Source organism: Ictidomys tridecemlineatus, chromosome 13 (assembly GCF_052094955.1).
Source record: "Ictidomys tridecemlineatus isolate mIctTri1 chromosome 13, mIctTri1.hap1, whole genome shotgun sequence".
NCBI lineage: Eukaryota > Metazoa > Chordata > Mammalia > Rodentia > Sciuridae > Ictidomys > Ictidomys tridecemlineatus.
The window spans coordinates 85418881-85432726 of record NC_135489.1 but is presented as its reverse complement, the minus strand read 5'-3'; the positions used below and the strand labels follow the sequence as shown (position 1 = coordinate 85432726).

General features: G+C 38.1%; 1 protein-coding gene across 1 annotated transcript in view; it reads right to left on the bottom strand.

Annotated features, from left to right (window-relative positions):
• LOC144369945 (contactin-associated protein-like 3) overlaps positions 1-13846 on the bottom strand; it is a 149389-nt gene that overhangs the window by 74590 nt on the left and 60953 nt on the right. The window contains 4 exon segments of the mRNA XM_078030418.1: positions 3343-3604; positions 7416-7561; positions 8430-8612; positions 9305-9508. Coding sequence (XP_077886544.1) covers positions 3343-3604; positions 7416-7561; positions 8430-8612; positions 9305-9508 — 795 coding nt within the window.

The window sequence follows — 13846 nt, the reverse complement described above, 5'->3', positions numbered from 1 at the left end:
AACATTTCCTTTAGAAAACGTGTAAATTCTTCCTCTGCCTCTTTGATGTGTATGTAGATTTAGGAAAAAAAATACTTAGTTTTAAAATAACTTTAGAAATCTTATTAAAAAAACTTATAAAAATTCTATTTAGATTTTTTGTAGTTTGACAACCTAAGGACATTTTTTTTCTTGGGGTCCTGGAGACATTTCTTTGACATGTAGATTTGTAGATGTCTGTGTGGGAGTTTAACCAGGGTGCTGGCCCCACCTAGTGACTTACCTGCTTGTCAAAGAGGGAAGGGCTGTAGTTTTCTTCTGGATAAAACAAGGAGTCATTACAGAGGTCTCCCCATCTACCAGAGGAATTTAGTATGGGATATTGTAGCAAAAGGCCCTGTTGGGTCCTCTTACTTGAATAGGAGTTATCTTTTCTTGGTAGGAAATTCTTTATTAGAGCATATTAATTATACTGAGTAGTGGGCCTCACATTCTCCCATGAAGGTGACATATTTTGGACATTCCCACACACCATCACCTCTCCTCCCACATCCTGTTCCTCTTCATTGATAGTTCCCTTCTACTTTTACATGGTCTTGTTTCTTGGATTTTTCTTTCTTTCTTTTCTTTTTTTTCTTCCTGCATTGGGTATTAAACCCAGAGGAGCTTAACCACTGAGCCACATCCCAAGCCCTTTTTATTTTTTTATTTTGGGACAGGGTTTCCCTAGGTTGCTGAGACTAGCCTCAAATTTGTGATCTTCCTGCCTCAGCCTCCAGAGCAGCTGAGATGATAGGCATGTGCCACTGAGCCTGGCTTATTTATTAGATTTTTTTTAACCTTGAGGACTTATGTGTAATGGGTGACATCTGGTTGGCTACAGAGATGGATGAGATTTCTTTCTCTTTTTTATCGTCTTGATAGCAATCACTGAGATGGGCATCGAAGTCTGGTTTAATACTTATTCAATAATAAGACTATTTTATTCTTTTCTATCTTTGTGAAGAAGATTCACTAAACTGGCAGGTGATCTCATTTTTATTTCCTCAGAATGGGTTCTGTTACTAGTGAATGAGTTGATCTTTGACATATGTTTGTGTATTGTGGGGAATGCTCGTTGTGAGGAAACAGAAAATAGCTTTGCATTTTCAAAAGATGAAGAATACATATCCAATCTGAATCCCTCTGTTTTATCTTCAGTCATTTTTCTGGGATCAGAGGGAGGGTAGATACAGATTCTAATATCTGTGCTTGCTGGATTATTCCAGAAGTATTGAAATAAGGCCATACCTTCTAAATTCCTTCTTCATAGGTCTCAAAATCCAACTTTCATGGGCAATATTCAGCAGCAGTCAAGTGTGTCTCAGGCCGAAAGAAATCTGTTTGGGGCCTGATAATCCCTGGCCTTATGGAAAATGACCCTTTGCCCCTTCTTGTTGTTTAAACTCCCTTCCTGTTTTAAGAAAAGCCCTGAGGCCGATTTAGGCATGACACAGATTCAGGACTCAGATCTTGTCCTAAATTTGCAAATCCAATCAGGAAAATGTAATAATCCCTGTAGTTACCAAACTTGCCCACACCACACAGCATATCAGTGTCAAATCTACTGCTAGGTTTGTCTCCTGAGGATCTGAGCCCCTAACCCAGCAGGGATAGCATCTGCCCAACAAAAACAGGTCCTGGGACAGAGATGGGAAAAAGGGGGCCTAATGGGGGGGATAATCATTGTGCTAATAAAACCAGATTTCCTTCCTATTGTTGTCCCTTCTTTGAAGACTAAGGTTTCCACTTCACAAGGGGAAAATAGTGGAGGCTTAGGGGACTTCTGTGATTTTTGAATTTGCTGGGATTCTTCCCTGAACACAGGGTGTCTTGAAAATGGGTCAGCCTTCAGCAAAAGGGTAAGGACTCCTGGTATTTGCTGGCATCTTTCAGGACAAGGCAACAGTTATCAATTTGTCTGGTAGGCGAGTCGGCCATGAGCCGGTGGGTAGGGGAAGAACAACAGAAGGCAGTAAGAAACAGGGAAGACCTCAGACACATCACTAAGAAAACTCCGTGAGTCCCCAACCTGAGGCCACAGGGAGCCTGACAGGGCAGGCAGCCTTCTGCAAAATGGCAGGGCTGGGGGACAAACTGTCCAGCCTTCGCCAACCCATACATAATTATAATCCCTTCAGGGAAGTCTAGCTTGAAGTCAGGGGGAACTTTCAACAAAGCAGATAAGCTCCAGAGAGATGGGCCTGGTGTTCCAGAACCTTCTCCAACCAAGGTTAATTATAATCCCTTAATGGAACTCCCAGTTCCAGACCATGCCACCACCATCTCTTGTAACCAGGTGGCCAGGACCCTCCCTTGTCACCAAAACCATGTTATGACTCCTTGTGACCCTGACATCAAGTTCCCTTCTACTTAATTCACATAATTAACCACTGAAACTCACATAATTAACCACTTAAGGGGGTTCAAGAGAATAGAAAAAAGACAAAAAAACTCAAACCCCTTAGAAATCCTCAGTTCTGTAAGGCCACTCCCTTCTCTTCAGAGACAGTCTGAGCCATTCAGCATCTGTGCTGTACACTTCTCTCTTATTTTCACTTTCCCAAATGGAGTCCTGCATGTGACTCGTCTGAGATCCTTCCTGAGATTGCAAGGACCCAGGGCTCAGAATCCCCACGGCTGCTTCAGTGGATCTCCTCCTCTGCTTCAAGTTACCTAGTGTGTAGAGAATACCTCTCCCCATAGCAGAACAGGAGAGCAGGCAGAGGGAGGAGGAGAGATGGAGAAGGGAGGAAAGTAACGGAAAAGTGAACATCTCTGTGTGGTGTCTGCTTCACTAGGTCCCCTCAGCATTTCTACTGGATGGAGGCTGGGCACCTGTTTATCAGGAAATGGAGCTTAAGTATAGGACATATTTTTCTGATATATCAGGAGTAGATCTGCAGAAAATTGCACTTCTTCCTTCCTTCCTTCCTTTTTTTTTCTTCTTTTTTTTTTTTTTTGGTACTGGGGATTGAACCAGTGGATCTTAACCACTGAGCCACATCCCCAGCCCTTTTTATATTTTATTTAGGGACAGGGCCTCACTAAGTTTCTGAGGCTGGCTTTGAACTTGCAATCCTCCTGCCTCAGCCTCCAGAGCCGCTGGGTTCTCGTTTCTTGTATATAATCATTTGGGGTTCAGGAATCACTATAGTAATGGCTACATGTCCCTCATACAAACGGTCTGGGAGATCCTCAAGGAAAATGGCCATCCTGTTCCTCCAAATAAGAGCATTAGGTGTCTCGTGACCTCAGGTATTGACTTAGTACACAATGATTCCCCCTCTGGTTGGTTGTAAGATTTATGTGAACATGCATTACCTGCTGTGACATTCCTCAATGACTGTCCTGGCTGGAAGAGGCTCAGTTTGAGTTTTCCATCCTTAAGAAAGAGGAGAAAACTTCCCGCACCATGCCACAGTTCACCAAACAGCAAACATCCTTCTTTGTCCCATGTTCGAAACTGGAATGTGACAGATATTTTGTCCTCCCCAGAGTTGCCTGGCAGAGCCAGATAACTCCTAGAACTCAGAAAAGTGACGGGGATGGCCTGTGGTTGTGGACATGAGAAGGACACATTTCCCTATAAATAAAACAAAAGGGCATGTTTAGAGCTTCACGGAGCTTCTGTCTAATGAAAGATAGACTTTTTACAGATTTACAAGGGCTTTTTTTTCAATCCAGAATGTTATCAACTAATCTACTTGATAAAGCTTGAATCTATGTTATTTGTCTGATTTTCCAATGTAAGTATTATCATAATTGGGAAAACCTATCCTGATGACTTTGTGTGTGTGAGAGAGAGAGAGAGAGAGAGTGTGCGTGTGTGTGTGTGTGTGTGTGTGTGTGTGTGTGTGTGTGTGTGTGAAAATCTCCTCTTTTCTATTTCTCAGCATTAGCAAAGGTATCATTTTCCAGTCCTCTGATGGATGACAATGACCAGGACATTTCCATACTCTGACTGTTCTCCTGAACAACATTTGATCTTTCCTAAATAACATTCCTCAAAATATACTTTGTACCAACTTCATTATTTTACTGATATTCTCATTAATTAATGAGTCAATTACATTTTTGACATAAGGTTTTTCAACAATTACTTGCTTCATATTTGTTTAGCTTTTGGAAATTATACTTTGACAGTATTCCAAATGTTTTTTTTTCCAGCTCAGGCAGTTACATAAAAAGTTTGCTTATAGTGTGTTTAGCATGAAGATATTAATTTTTATACTCAATCATGTCTCTGTTTTCTTGGGTAGCTTTTGAGTTTCCAGTTTGTTAGGAAAGTTTCATGCCCCCCACCAAGTTCTATGCATAATCAAGCAGACTTTCTTCCAAGAATTGCTATCATTGTTGTTAGTTTCTCATCTTCCTGAAATTTACATATTTTGGTATATTCAAAATAGTGATCCAGGTTTACTTTCTGCCTTCTGGACACTGGTCTTTTCCAGAAGAATTTATGAGATAGTTCCTCCATTTTTCCACTGAGCTGAACCCTACAACTTGTTACTAACTTACAAGTAGACTGGGATCTTTCTGATGTCTTTGCTTTGTTCTACCAACTGGCCTAACCCCACCCAACACCATATTGATTCTTATGGGCTTTGGGCATGTTTTAATATCTGGCAAGTAAGGCGCCATCTTTATGTTGTTCTTTATGTTTGTTTTTGTTTTTTATTTCAGATGGTGGAAGAAAGGAACAGTGGGTAGTTATTTACATGTATGAATTTCAGTTACAGAGAAAAAGCAATTTTTATTCTATTTGGAATTTTCTTTGAATAATTTTTTATTAATATACTGTATATGATTTCGGGGCTGGGGGAAGCATTACTAAAGTAACATAGACAATCTAGTTTAGTGGTTCTCAAGCCTTGTTGAACCCGATGGCTGTTAAAAATCCACAACCGGACCAATTAAATCCCAGTCTCCTGGAGTGGATTGAGGTGAGAGTATCTTTTAGATCTCCTCTGGTGCCTCCAAGCTAAAGCCAAGTTTTAGAATTACTGATCCAAGGATTAAAGTCACTTTTAAGACTGAATCATATTTTTAAAAATTCTGTCTTAACGTACTTCAGAAACTAAAATAATTCAGTTTTCATTTTAAAATAATCTTCAATGTACATTAAAACTATATATATATAAATCAGAACATCCATTCTTGGCTTTTTAAAAAAATTCTACTGAATGTGATAAATTTTATTGTAAAAAAATTGCTATGATGAATTAAATATAAAAAGATGAACAATAATAGACACTAACCCATAGTATAAATCTAACCATCAGACTATTATTAATTTTTTAATTTTTTTCGTCAGCTGCAAATGGTGGGGATCCAGTCTGACCTGACCACAGCCATCTTGAGTCATAACAATCATGGTCCCAGAGGAAGCTGGCCAGTTTTGTTCTCATAGTTTTGCAGCAAACTACAAATAGATAAGACCATTAGAGTGGTAGGTGGAGCTTCAGAACCTGACCCTGGTGCAGGAATGAGCCCAGTTCTTTGATATTAGCTTAAGAGAAGCCAGGAACATTCTGGTTTGCATGAAGTAATTTTTGTCCTAATCCATACATATGCCCCTCCTTCTGATCCAAATTGTGGAGATGCATTGGTTTTGCTGCCACCCAGGATGGAGCTTCTGTCCATAAGACCCCCAATAAACAGCACTCTGTGCACTCCTGACTGTCTGCCTCTCCCTCTTCAGCCAACCAGGACTGGGTTGTTCCAAACACTTGTCCTCATTGTTTAGGTGGTAGTTGTTTACACCCACACAGAAGTGAAGCTTCCTGCCACAGATGAGTGATGATTAGGTGAATGAGTCAATTATGACAATTGAATTTGCCAAATTATTTATATATATATATATATATATATTATATATTTTTCCCTTTTAAATGTTGAAGCAACAGATTTTCTATTTTTATAAAGAACATCTGACATTGAAATAACTCAAAATGGAATTCTTATATCTACCATTTTTTTATTCCCATGCATAATTTGGAAGGAATCTTCTTTTTGCTTGTTTCCATGTCAAACTGATACATTTCACCATCTTCAACCAATGCAATTAATTGGTTAATAGTTTTCTTTAGAAGGATATTTAGGACTCCATAAGTGTCAGGGTTATTGTGGTTCTCCTGATTGGTTATAATCAGATGATAATTATGCCAAGAAATCCATCAGTGATCCAGTGTAATATGAAATTTGCATGGAAAACAATGTCTGAGTCCCTCCAATAATTGTGGCTCTTTGTGACTCATTCTTAACTCATTCCCATTCACCTCAATGATAGTATATAGGGCAACAGAGCCAAAGATGTCAGGGCGGGGATGAAGGACTCTTCTTTACACCAGGGATTGGCAAATACATGATGGGTTGAGTTCCGGAGGTGTTAGCTAGGCCTCTTGGTGTGGAGGCCCATTGTCCAGACACATGTTTGCATTAGGTTGGTTTCTGAGAACGCACCTCTGGCAAAGCTGGTGTCAGTAACCGAGAGTCTCCCTTCTCCTTTCTGTCCCAGAAATATTTAGTGTCTCAGTTTCTCCAAGGATGGGGACTTCAGGTAAAAGACTGTTCTTCCTTTATCTTTCACCTTGTCAAAGGTACCTGGAGCCTTCTTATCAGTGTTCCCTTCGTGTTTCGCTTTTCGAGCACCTTAATGTTTTCTTAGCCACCATTTATGTTTCTTTGGCATGGTTCACAGTAGGCTTCTAACTCTTCCTCTTCCTCCTCCTCCTCCTTCTTCTCTTTTTCCCCTTAAGCTCCTTGGAAGATTCATAGGTCTCATGGCTATATTTTTCCCCCTTTCTACCTGCAGACCCAAGTGAATCATTCATTTTGTGACCTATTGAGCCGGAACCAAAGGTGTTGTCAGATTTTGGTTCTAAAACCCATAAGCCAACTCCTTGCAGCCCATAAGAGGAAAGAAAACACTTTTTAAAACAATATCAGTAAGTAGTCCCGTGTTGTGCTTCTAAGACTTGTCAAATTGAACATGAACTTGCCCTGTAACCCAAAACTTAGGTATTTTTAATTTTAAACATGGAAAAAAGTTTACTGATTTGGAAATATTTCCAGTTATTTAGGGATAGCTCATTGGAGATTTTCATTGCAAAATAATTAGTCCCCTGAGAATAATAATACCCCAAATATTTGAGACATACAAAGTCTGATCTCCATGCAAAAATAAGAAGTTACTTTACTTCATATTAACATGAAATAAGCATGTCCTGCAAGGCACATTTACTTTTTAGCTTTTTAATACATAATAAAAAACTTCTATCACATGTCCACTGTTTAAATAATAAGAGTTGAATATTTTAAGGGCAAAAGAAATATTTTAAGGGCACAAAACACTAAGAATTCATTTTCCTTCCCTTTTCTTTTAAGTTTCTTACCATAACAAGGGCCTGTGGTTTGTGTTTCTTGGCTAATTCAACAATATCCACTCCATTATATTAAAGATTTTCTACACATCCATAAAAGTTTGTATGTGAGATTGCCAGGGACCCTGCAGATGTCGGGATTCCTCCAAAGCTGATCTTAGAAAGAAAAATGACATAAATAACATTGTTTAGTGATGTTTTGATTATCTGTTTAAAACAGTTACGGTTAATAGGTGCAAGCAATGGTGGTCACAAATCCATCTGTGTCCAATTATATTTCCACATTTGTTCATTTCAAATGAGGCCCCCCTATTCTAGGTGGCACTTTTTGATGGTGTTATTTCTAGCACCAGACTTTGTGCATTAACTTAAAGAAAAAGGTGGATAAATTTCCTTTGTGAAAGGCCACGTTGTGAATATTTTTTGTTCTGTGGGTCACTTGGTACCTTCTGCACCACTCCATAGTGAGGTTTTAGCACCAAAGCAGCTATATACAACATATTTTGGAAAAGGACACGTGTTCCAATGAAACTTTTTAAAACGACAAAATGGCTCTTTTAAAATAAGACAAGATTCGGGCCCATAAAGTGCCAACCTCTACACTGGGTCCTATATTTTGTTATTACACAGTTAAGGTAATAAAATCATCGATGATCTAGTATAGACCAGGGTCTCTGTAGATATTATGTGCCAAAACCATGGGTATCAGACACTCATCACAGCTTTCCTGGTTTGCTCTGATTCTTCATGTGCTCAAAAGTAGCTCAAATCTGTCCTTGAAGAACAGGTAGAATAGATGTTATTGAAAAGTTAGATACATACTGGAGATACATTGCAAAAGATGTTATGTCCTCAAAGAAGTTAAGAAACTGTTTATAGGGCTAGGGTTGTGGCTCCATGGTTGAGCGCATGCCTCACATATGGGTTTGATCCTTAGCACCACATAAAAATAAACAAATAGAATAAAGGCATTCTATCCATCTACAACTACAATTTTTTTAAAAATTATGCAATTTATGATAGTCTCAAAGTTAAGACCCAGGTAACTAGATTCTCCCCTTGCATGGAAATGACGAGTGTGTTTGTCCAACGTGAAGGTGACATGAGTGCTGAGGACCTCGATGAGGACGGAGTGCCAGTGCTGGTCATCCAGCAGGCTGCCCAGGGTGCGGTTCACGTGGGCACCAGCAGGCTGCAGGTTGGCATTGCCTGAAAGGAGAAAGCACAGCAGGCTGGGGTGGTTCTGTTAAAAACCATAGATTCCCTTTGCTGCATCAGCACTACAACTTATGTCCACCCTTCCATCCCACATAGCTATCATCCATCTTTCTCTTCATCTGAACACAATGATATCTTGATATCTTTTGTGATTTCTTTTGTATTCATTTTTATACTTTGTTGAAATTGCCTTTTTTTTAGTGATTTGTTTTTTATGACTTTTCATGAAATCCTCATTTACCTTGCAAGTATTTTCTTTGCTAGAACATCACTATCGGTACCAGCTCATAATTTCACAACAGCCTATTCTTATCTGTATGATTATGTATAATGACAATATGTGATATATTATATGTATAATGCATTTATAATGGCCTTCTTACACAGTTGTCAAAATAAGTGCCGTTTGCGTAAATCATACTGGAGATGTGTACAGGCTGGATGCATTTGCTAGCAATGTCCCTCAGTTCTCATTCGCACTTTCCCATGACAATTCCAGTTTGCACTCATTATCCCAGGGTAACTATCAGTAATGTGTCCCTGAACTCTCAAAGGTGTTTGGTTTCACTGATAAATCATATGGTCTCTTTCCTTAACTGTGAAAATTAAGTACCAATGGATGTATTTCCAACTATCCAGATTTTTATTTTAATCACTGGCATGAAAGAACAAATGCCTTTTACCTGAATTAAGAGAAAAGACAAGTTTTCCCTTAATTAATTGCAGAGATACATGATTTCCATGTTGTCCTTCTCTGTGGAGTAGAATCCCATTGTTCTGCATGGTTTTAAATTTCAAAGAAATAACATCTCTTATTGGTCTTATGGGCTTTTTATCCTATCTGTATAGCAGGGCTCCTAGTCCATCAAAATAAACCACCTGAGATCCTGGGAAAGAGGATATGACAAAGTAATTCTAATTGTAATACATTGTACATTGCACCTGAAAATGGATAGGCCAATACACCTCAATATACGCAAACACACAGGTTACATTTCTAGTTGCTCATTGAGGAAAACACTGATAACAATGTATTCTTGATTGGTGTTACAAGTTGATATACCTAATACTCACTGGTAGGCTTTTTCATTTTCCAAATTGATCATTGAAAAACACATTTATTAATATATTCTCATTGACTTCTGTCTTTATACTGGTTTATTTCTTCTCATTCTATTTGATTTTTTAAAAATCAGGAAATGTTATATTTCTACCAAATGAGTTGTCTGTTTTAAGATTGTTCTTCTGTTAAGAATAAGTGTCACTCAATTTAAATGATTTATTCATTCCCAGTAACTTTGACTTCTCTTGATTCTTATACATGTACACACATTAGTGAAGATTTTGTTTGTTTGTAAAAGACACACACACACACACACAGTGATTCTGTTTCTCTGGAGGACTTTAACTAATAAAGGCATACATTTTTTATTTCGATGGTTTGTTGAGAGAGCATGACTTCAATAACACTATTTTGGGCCTTCCGGAGAAGCCTGCCAGAACTACAATTCTGCCGTTTCTTTTCAGTTTTCTAATGGGGCCTTACAATTTCAACTATAAAGGTCATGATCATTCAGTTCATCAAAAAACAAGTGTGTCTTATCTATAATACAAAAGAACATCTGTCAAAATCAACTGAAGATGGAACAACAGACGTACAAAAAAATTTAACATAACCCAGAAAAATCTCTCGTGTTTTTTCAAAGTAGAAGGAAGAAAAAGAAAGCAGTTATCTTCAGAAAAATATATGTTTCTAATAAACAGAGGTGCACAAAACATGTGAAGCCGTCAGAAGCCAACCAGCCCAAATATTCAAGCTGAGATAGATTGTTTATTGTATTTAATTTCACAAAATAATATTTCTGCAAGTCTTTTGTGTAGTTATCCCTTTTCTTTAGGTTATGCAAAAAATATATTTAAAAAAATTGTGCCTCAAAAACTCATCCATTTTGTGCAGCTTAATATTTGAAAGTTTACAAGTCTGATTTTCTCACATGGGGTTAATGTATGCAGGAGAAATTATTGTATTAAGTGCTACTTTACATACACACACACACACACATTCTGTGCAAAATATATGTAAACCAATTATTCCTTGTTATAGAACTAATTTTATGTGCACAATTAAAAGCAAAACTGTCAAATCCAAATGAGGCCACATACAGTTAGGAAATGGCAATTAATTAAGGAAAGCTTTTGAAAGACAGCAAAGACTTCACATTTTGCTGTTCCCATCACCTCTGTGTCTTTATGTGTTGCTCAAAGATAACGTTAATATTTGTGCTTTTATATTTTGTAGTTGTTTAACACAGTGTTCTGCTCCTGAAGAGGTCTTGCCTGGGTGATTTCGATCTGGTTTTGAGTTTTGCTTTTCCTTATTCCCCATGTGACTACGCTAGACCACAGCAGGATTGATTTTCTAAGAAATACGAAGGGGATTTCCTGAAATGTTTTTCTCAGGCAAATGGAAAAGCATAAGTGTTAGAAGACTTGTTTCAAGCCCAGTTTCAAGGTGATAACCTTGAAACTCTAGTCTATTAGGTAATGCCTTGACTTCTTGTCGAATGTGACTGTGCTGCTTCAATCTAGAAATTTAAACACATGCTTTTAACTCAGTATGGGGACTTTTGAATGAAATAAGTTAATATAATAAAAAAAATCCAAGTTAAAAAAATAGTCAACTCTGACTTGTGAAGTCAATACATGAAAAAAATGAAACTAAATAAAAGCACATGTTTTTGATAAAGAACATTTAGCTCAAAAATTAAGCAGCAATTTTAATTTTTGAAAATTGAGTGCTGGTGAGGGAGATCTCCACAAGGTCTCTCTCAGGAGTGATCTGCCCATCAGGGAAGCAAGCCTTTCAGGACTTGGTGCTTGCAGGTAGTCTAAAAGTCAACCTTTTCCCCATCTGCCACATTTTTAGCAATTTAAGACTCTTGTAAGAGCAAATAAATATTTTATAGCCCTAATCAATACAAGTGAACCTCTATAATATATATTTGAATAAAAACAAAAAATAATAAAAATTCAGTATCACATTTATTATAAACTTTCATAATAACCTTTAAGAGAAAAAAATTATTGGTATAAAATTCAATTATATGAATAGGAAATGCAGAGGGACACTGGAAAATTAGAAAACCAAACTTCTTCAAGTTTTTCTGCCATCCAAAATGACTGGAGACAACTTAGTTCTTGGCTTAAAAGAGGAAGTGCTTGTCTAATTTGGTATGAACTTGGTTTATAATTGTTCAACTTACAAATTGAGATTATAGTTTTGATTACTGGATTTCTGTGGTTATTAACAACACAGATACACCACCATTAGATAGAGCTATATTTTCCAGTATGGAGGTTAATTTGTCTTATATATTAAGACTCTGTTCTAGTCCCTTTACCAGTTCTTTTCTTTTCCTTTTAGGGACATTTCATAATATAGAGTACTAGTTCAGAGGAAGGACAAAGGAGTTAAAGCGTGAATCTTAGTTCCATCCTACACAGGTTACACACCTTCTCTGAGCTCAGTTTCCTCATCTGTGACATGAGACTGAAAACAGGCCTTACCTCACAAGACTGTTGTGAGAATCCGACGTGTTAACATCCATGGAGTTTCACAACAGTGCTTAGCACACAGAAGGCCCACAGTGGATAAGTGCTTATGATTTCTAGAGCTCTGGGCAGAGAGAAAAAAAAAGGTGGAAATTAGTTTTCAACAGCACACAGAGGACTTACAGGAAAGCCAGCAGCTTAAAATGATAATGAATTTCATTTCTGAAGGATGCAAGAAATCTTCAACTTTCAAGTCTCATGGTTGGATCCCACCCGGCAAGGAAAGAGATATTTACAACCATCCCACACCCAAGCTGACTCCTTATCTGCCAGCCAGCCTCTTCCTGAGCCTGACTCATTTCAATCGCTGGTAACCTAAATCTTACTGGGAAGTAGGTCTATCTATTCATTTTAGAGGCAAGAGAGAGTGTAGAAGTGACACTTGAAGATGATTGGTACCATTACATCATCACGGCACTTCCCAGAAAGGAATATTGGAAAAGAGCCAAAGACAGATGCATTCAGAGTTTCTCAAAGATTAATTCCTGAAAGACTAAGAACTTATTGTCACAGACAGTATTCACCTGTCTGGGAGGAATTTGGTAAAATCTATGTCCCCATTCAGATACCTCAACGTGTGGTACAGCCCTTTGTCTAGCACATGTGGGTGGCTGGGTCCAATCCCTAGAATCTGGAAAAGCGGCAGAGATAGAGAAACTGCACATGCTAATCAGAATCCATGAAAATTTATAGTGATAGTGAGCATTTTGCTATAAATAGAGTGTAACTGGGAAAAGACACTGCCTTAAAGCAACGTCATATCCCATAATAAAGTTCTTGAATCAAAACAGGGCAGTGGACATACACATGAAAATACCAAAACGTACCACCCTTATTAACATAAAGTGTCAACAGCGTACACAAAATCAATACATCTGAAAAATAATTCCTCGAAGACAAAAAGGACATTGTAGAGATTCACCTTCTGGAGGACATATTTTGAATTACTCAGTAGTGGTGAGATCTTATCCATCTGCATCTTGTTTCCTCAGTGACTCTTACCCAACAGCTCAAGTCTACAAAAGTTAACAGTGCCGAGAGATTCCACAAGATCTGCATGGTGCACTGTGCTTCTTGGGACTGGTCACGGAGCTTTGATCTTTCCAATATTACTCTGAGGAGCTCGAGTAGCATCTCCTCATGAAGGAACATCAAGCTAATGGTAAATCCCCATCAAAGAGCGTGTTCTGCTTTGAAGTCAGTAAACCTGAAGTTGTTTCAGAGTGATGGGAGGACAAGCTAATTTCAGAGCATCAAAGAGAAATTCCAAGTATCAGACACTGTAGCCATTGCAACAGTGAACTCAGCTGGGTTCAAGGGAATACAGTGATGAAAGAAAATGACCAATGGGGGGGGAGAAAAGAAAGTCGGATGGAAAAACAACACCATTATACTTAATGTTCCATAGAAATGTAAACATTAGATTACAGAGTTAGGAAATTAATTGGCTTGCACAGGGGTTGAGTCACAGAATGTGAATAATAGCATTTCATGACTTTAAATGCTTCATGGGTGGTAGATGAATATTATGTTTTAGAAAATTAACATTCTGCAAGGTCAAAGCCGGGATTAGCAAAGAATGGAGGCAGATGTTTGTGCAAATTGTATCACAC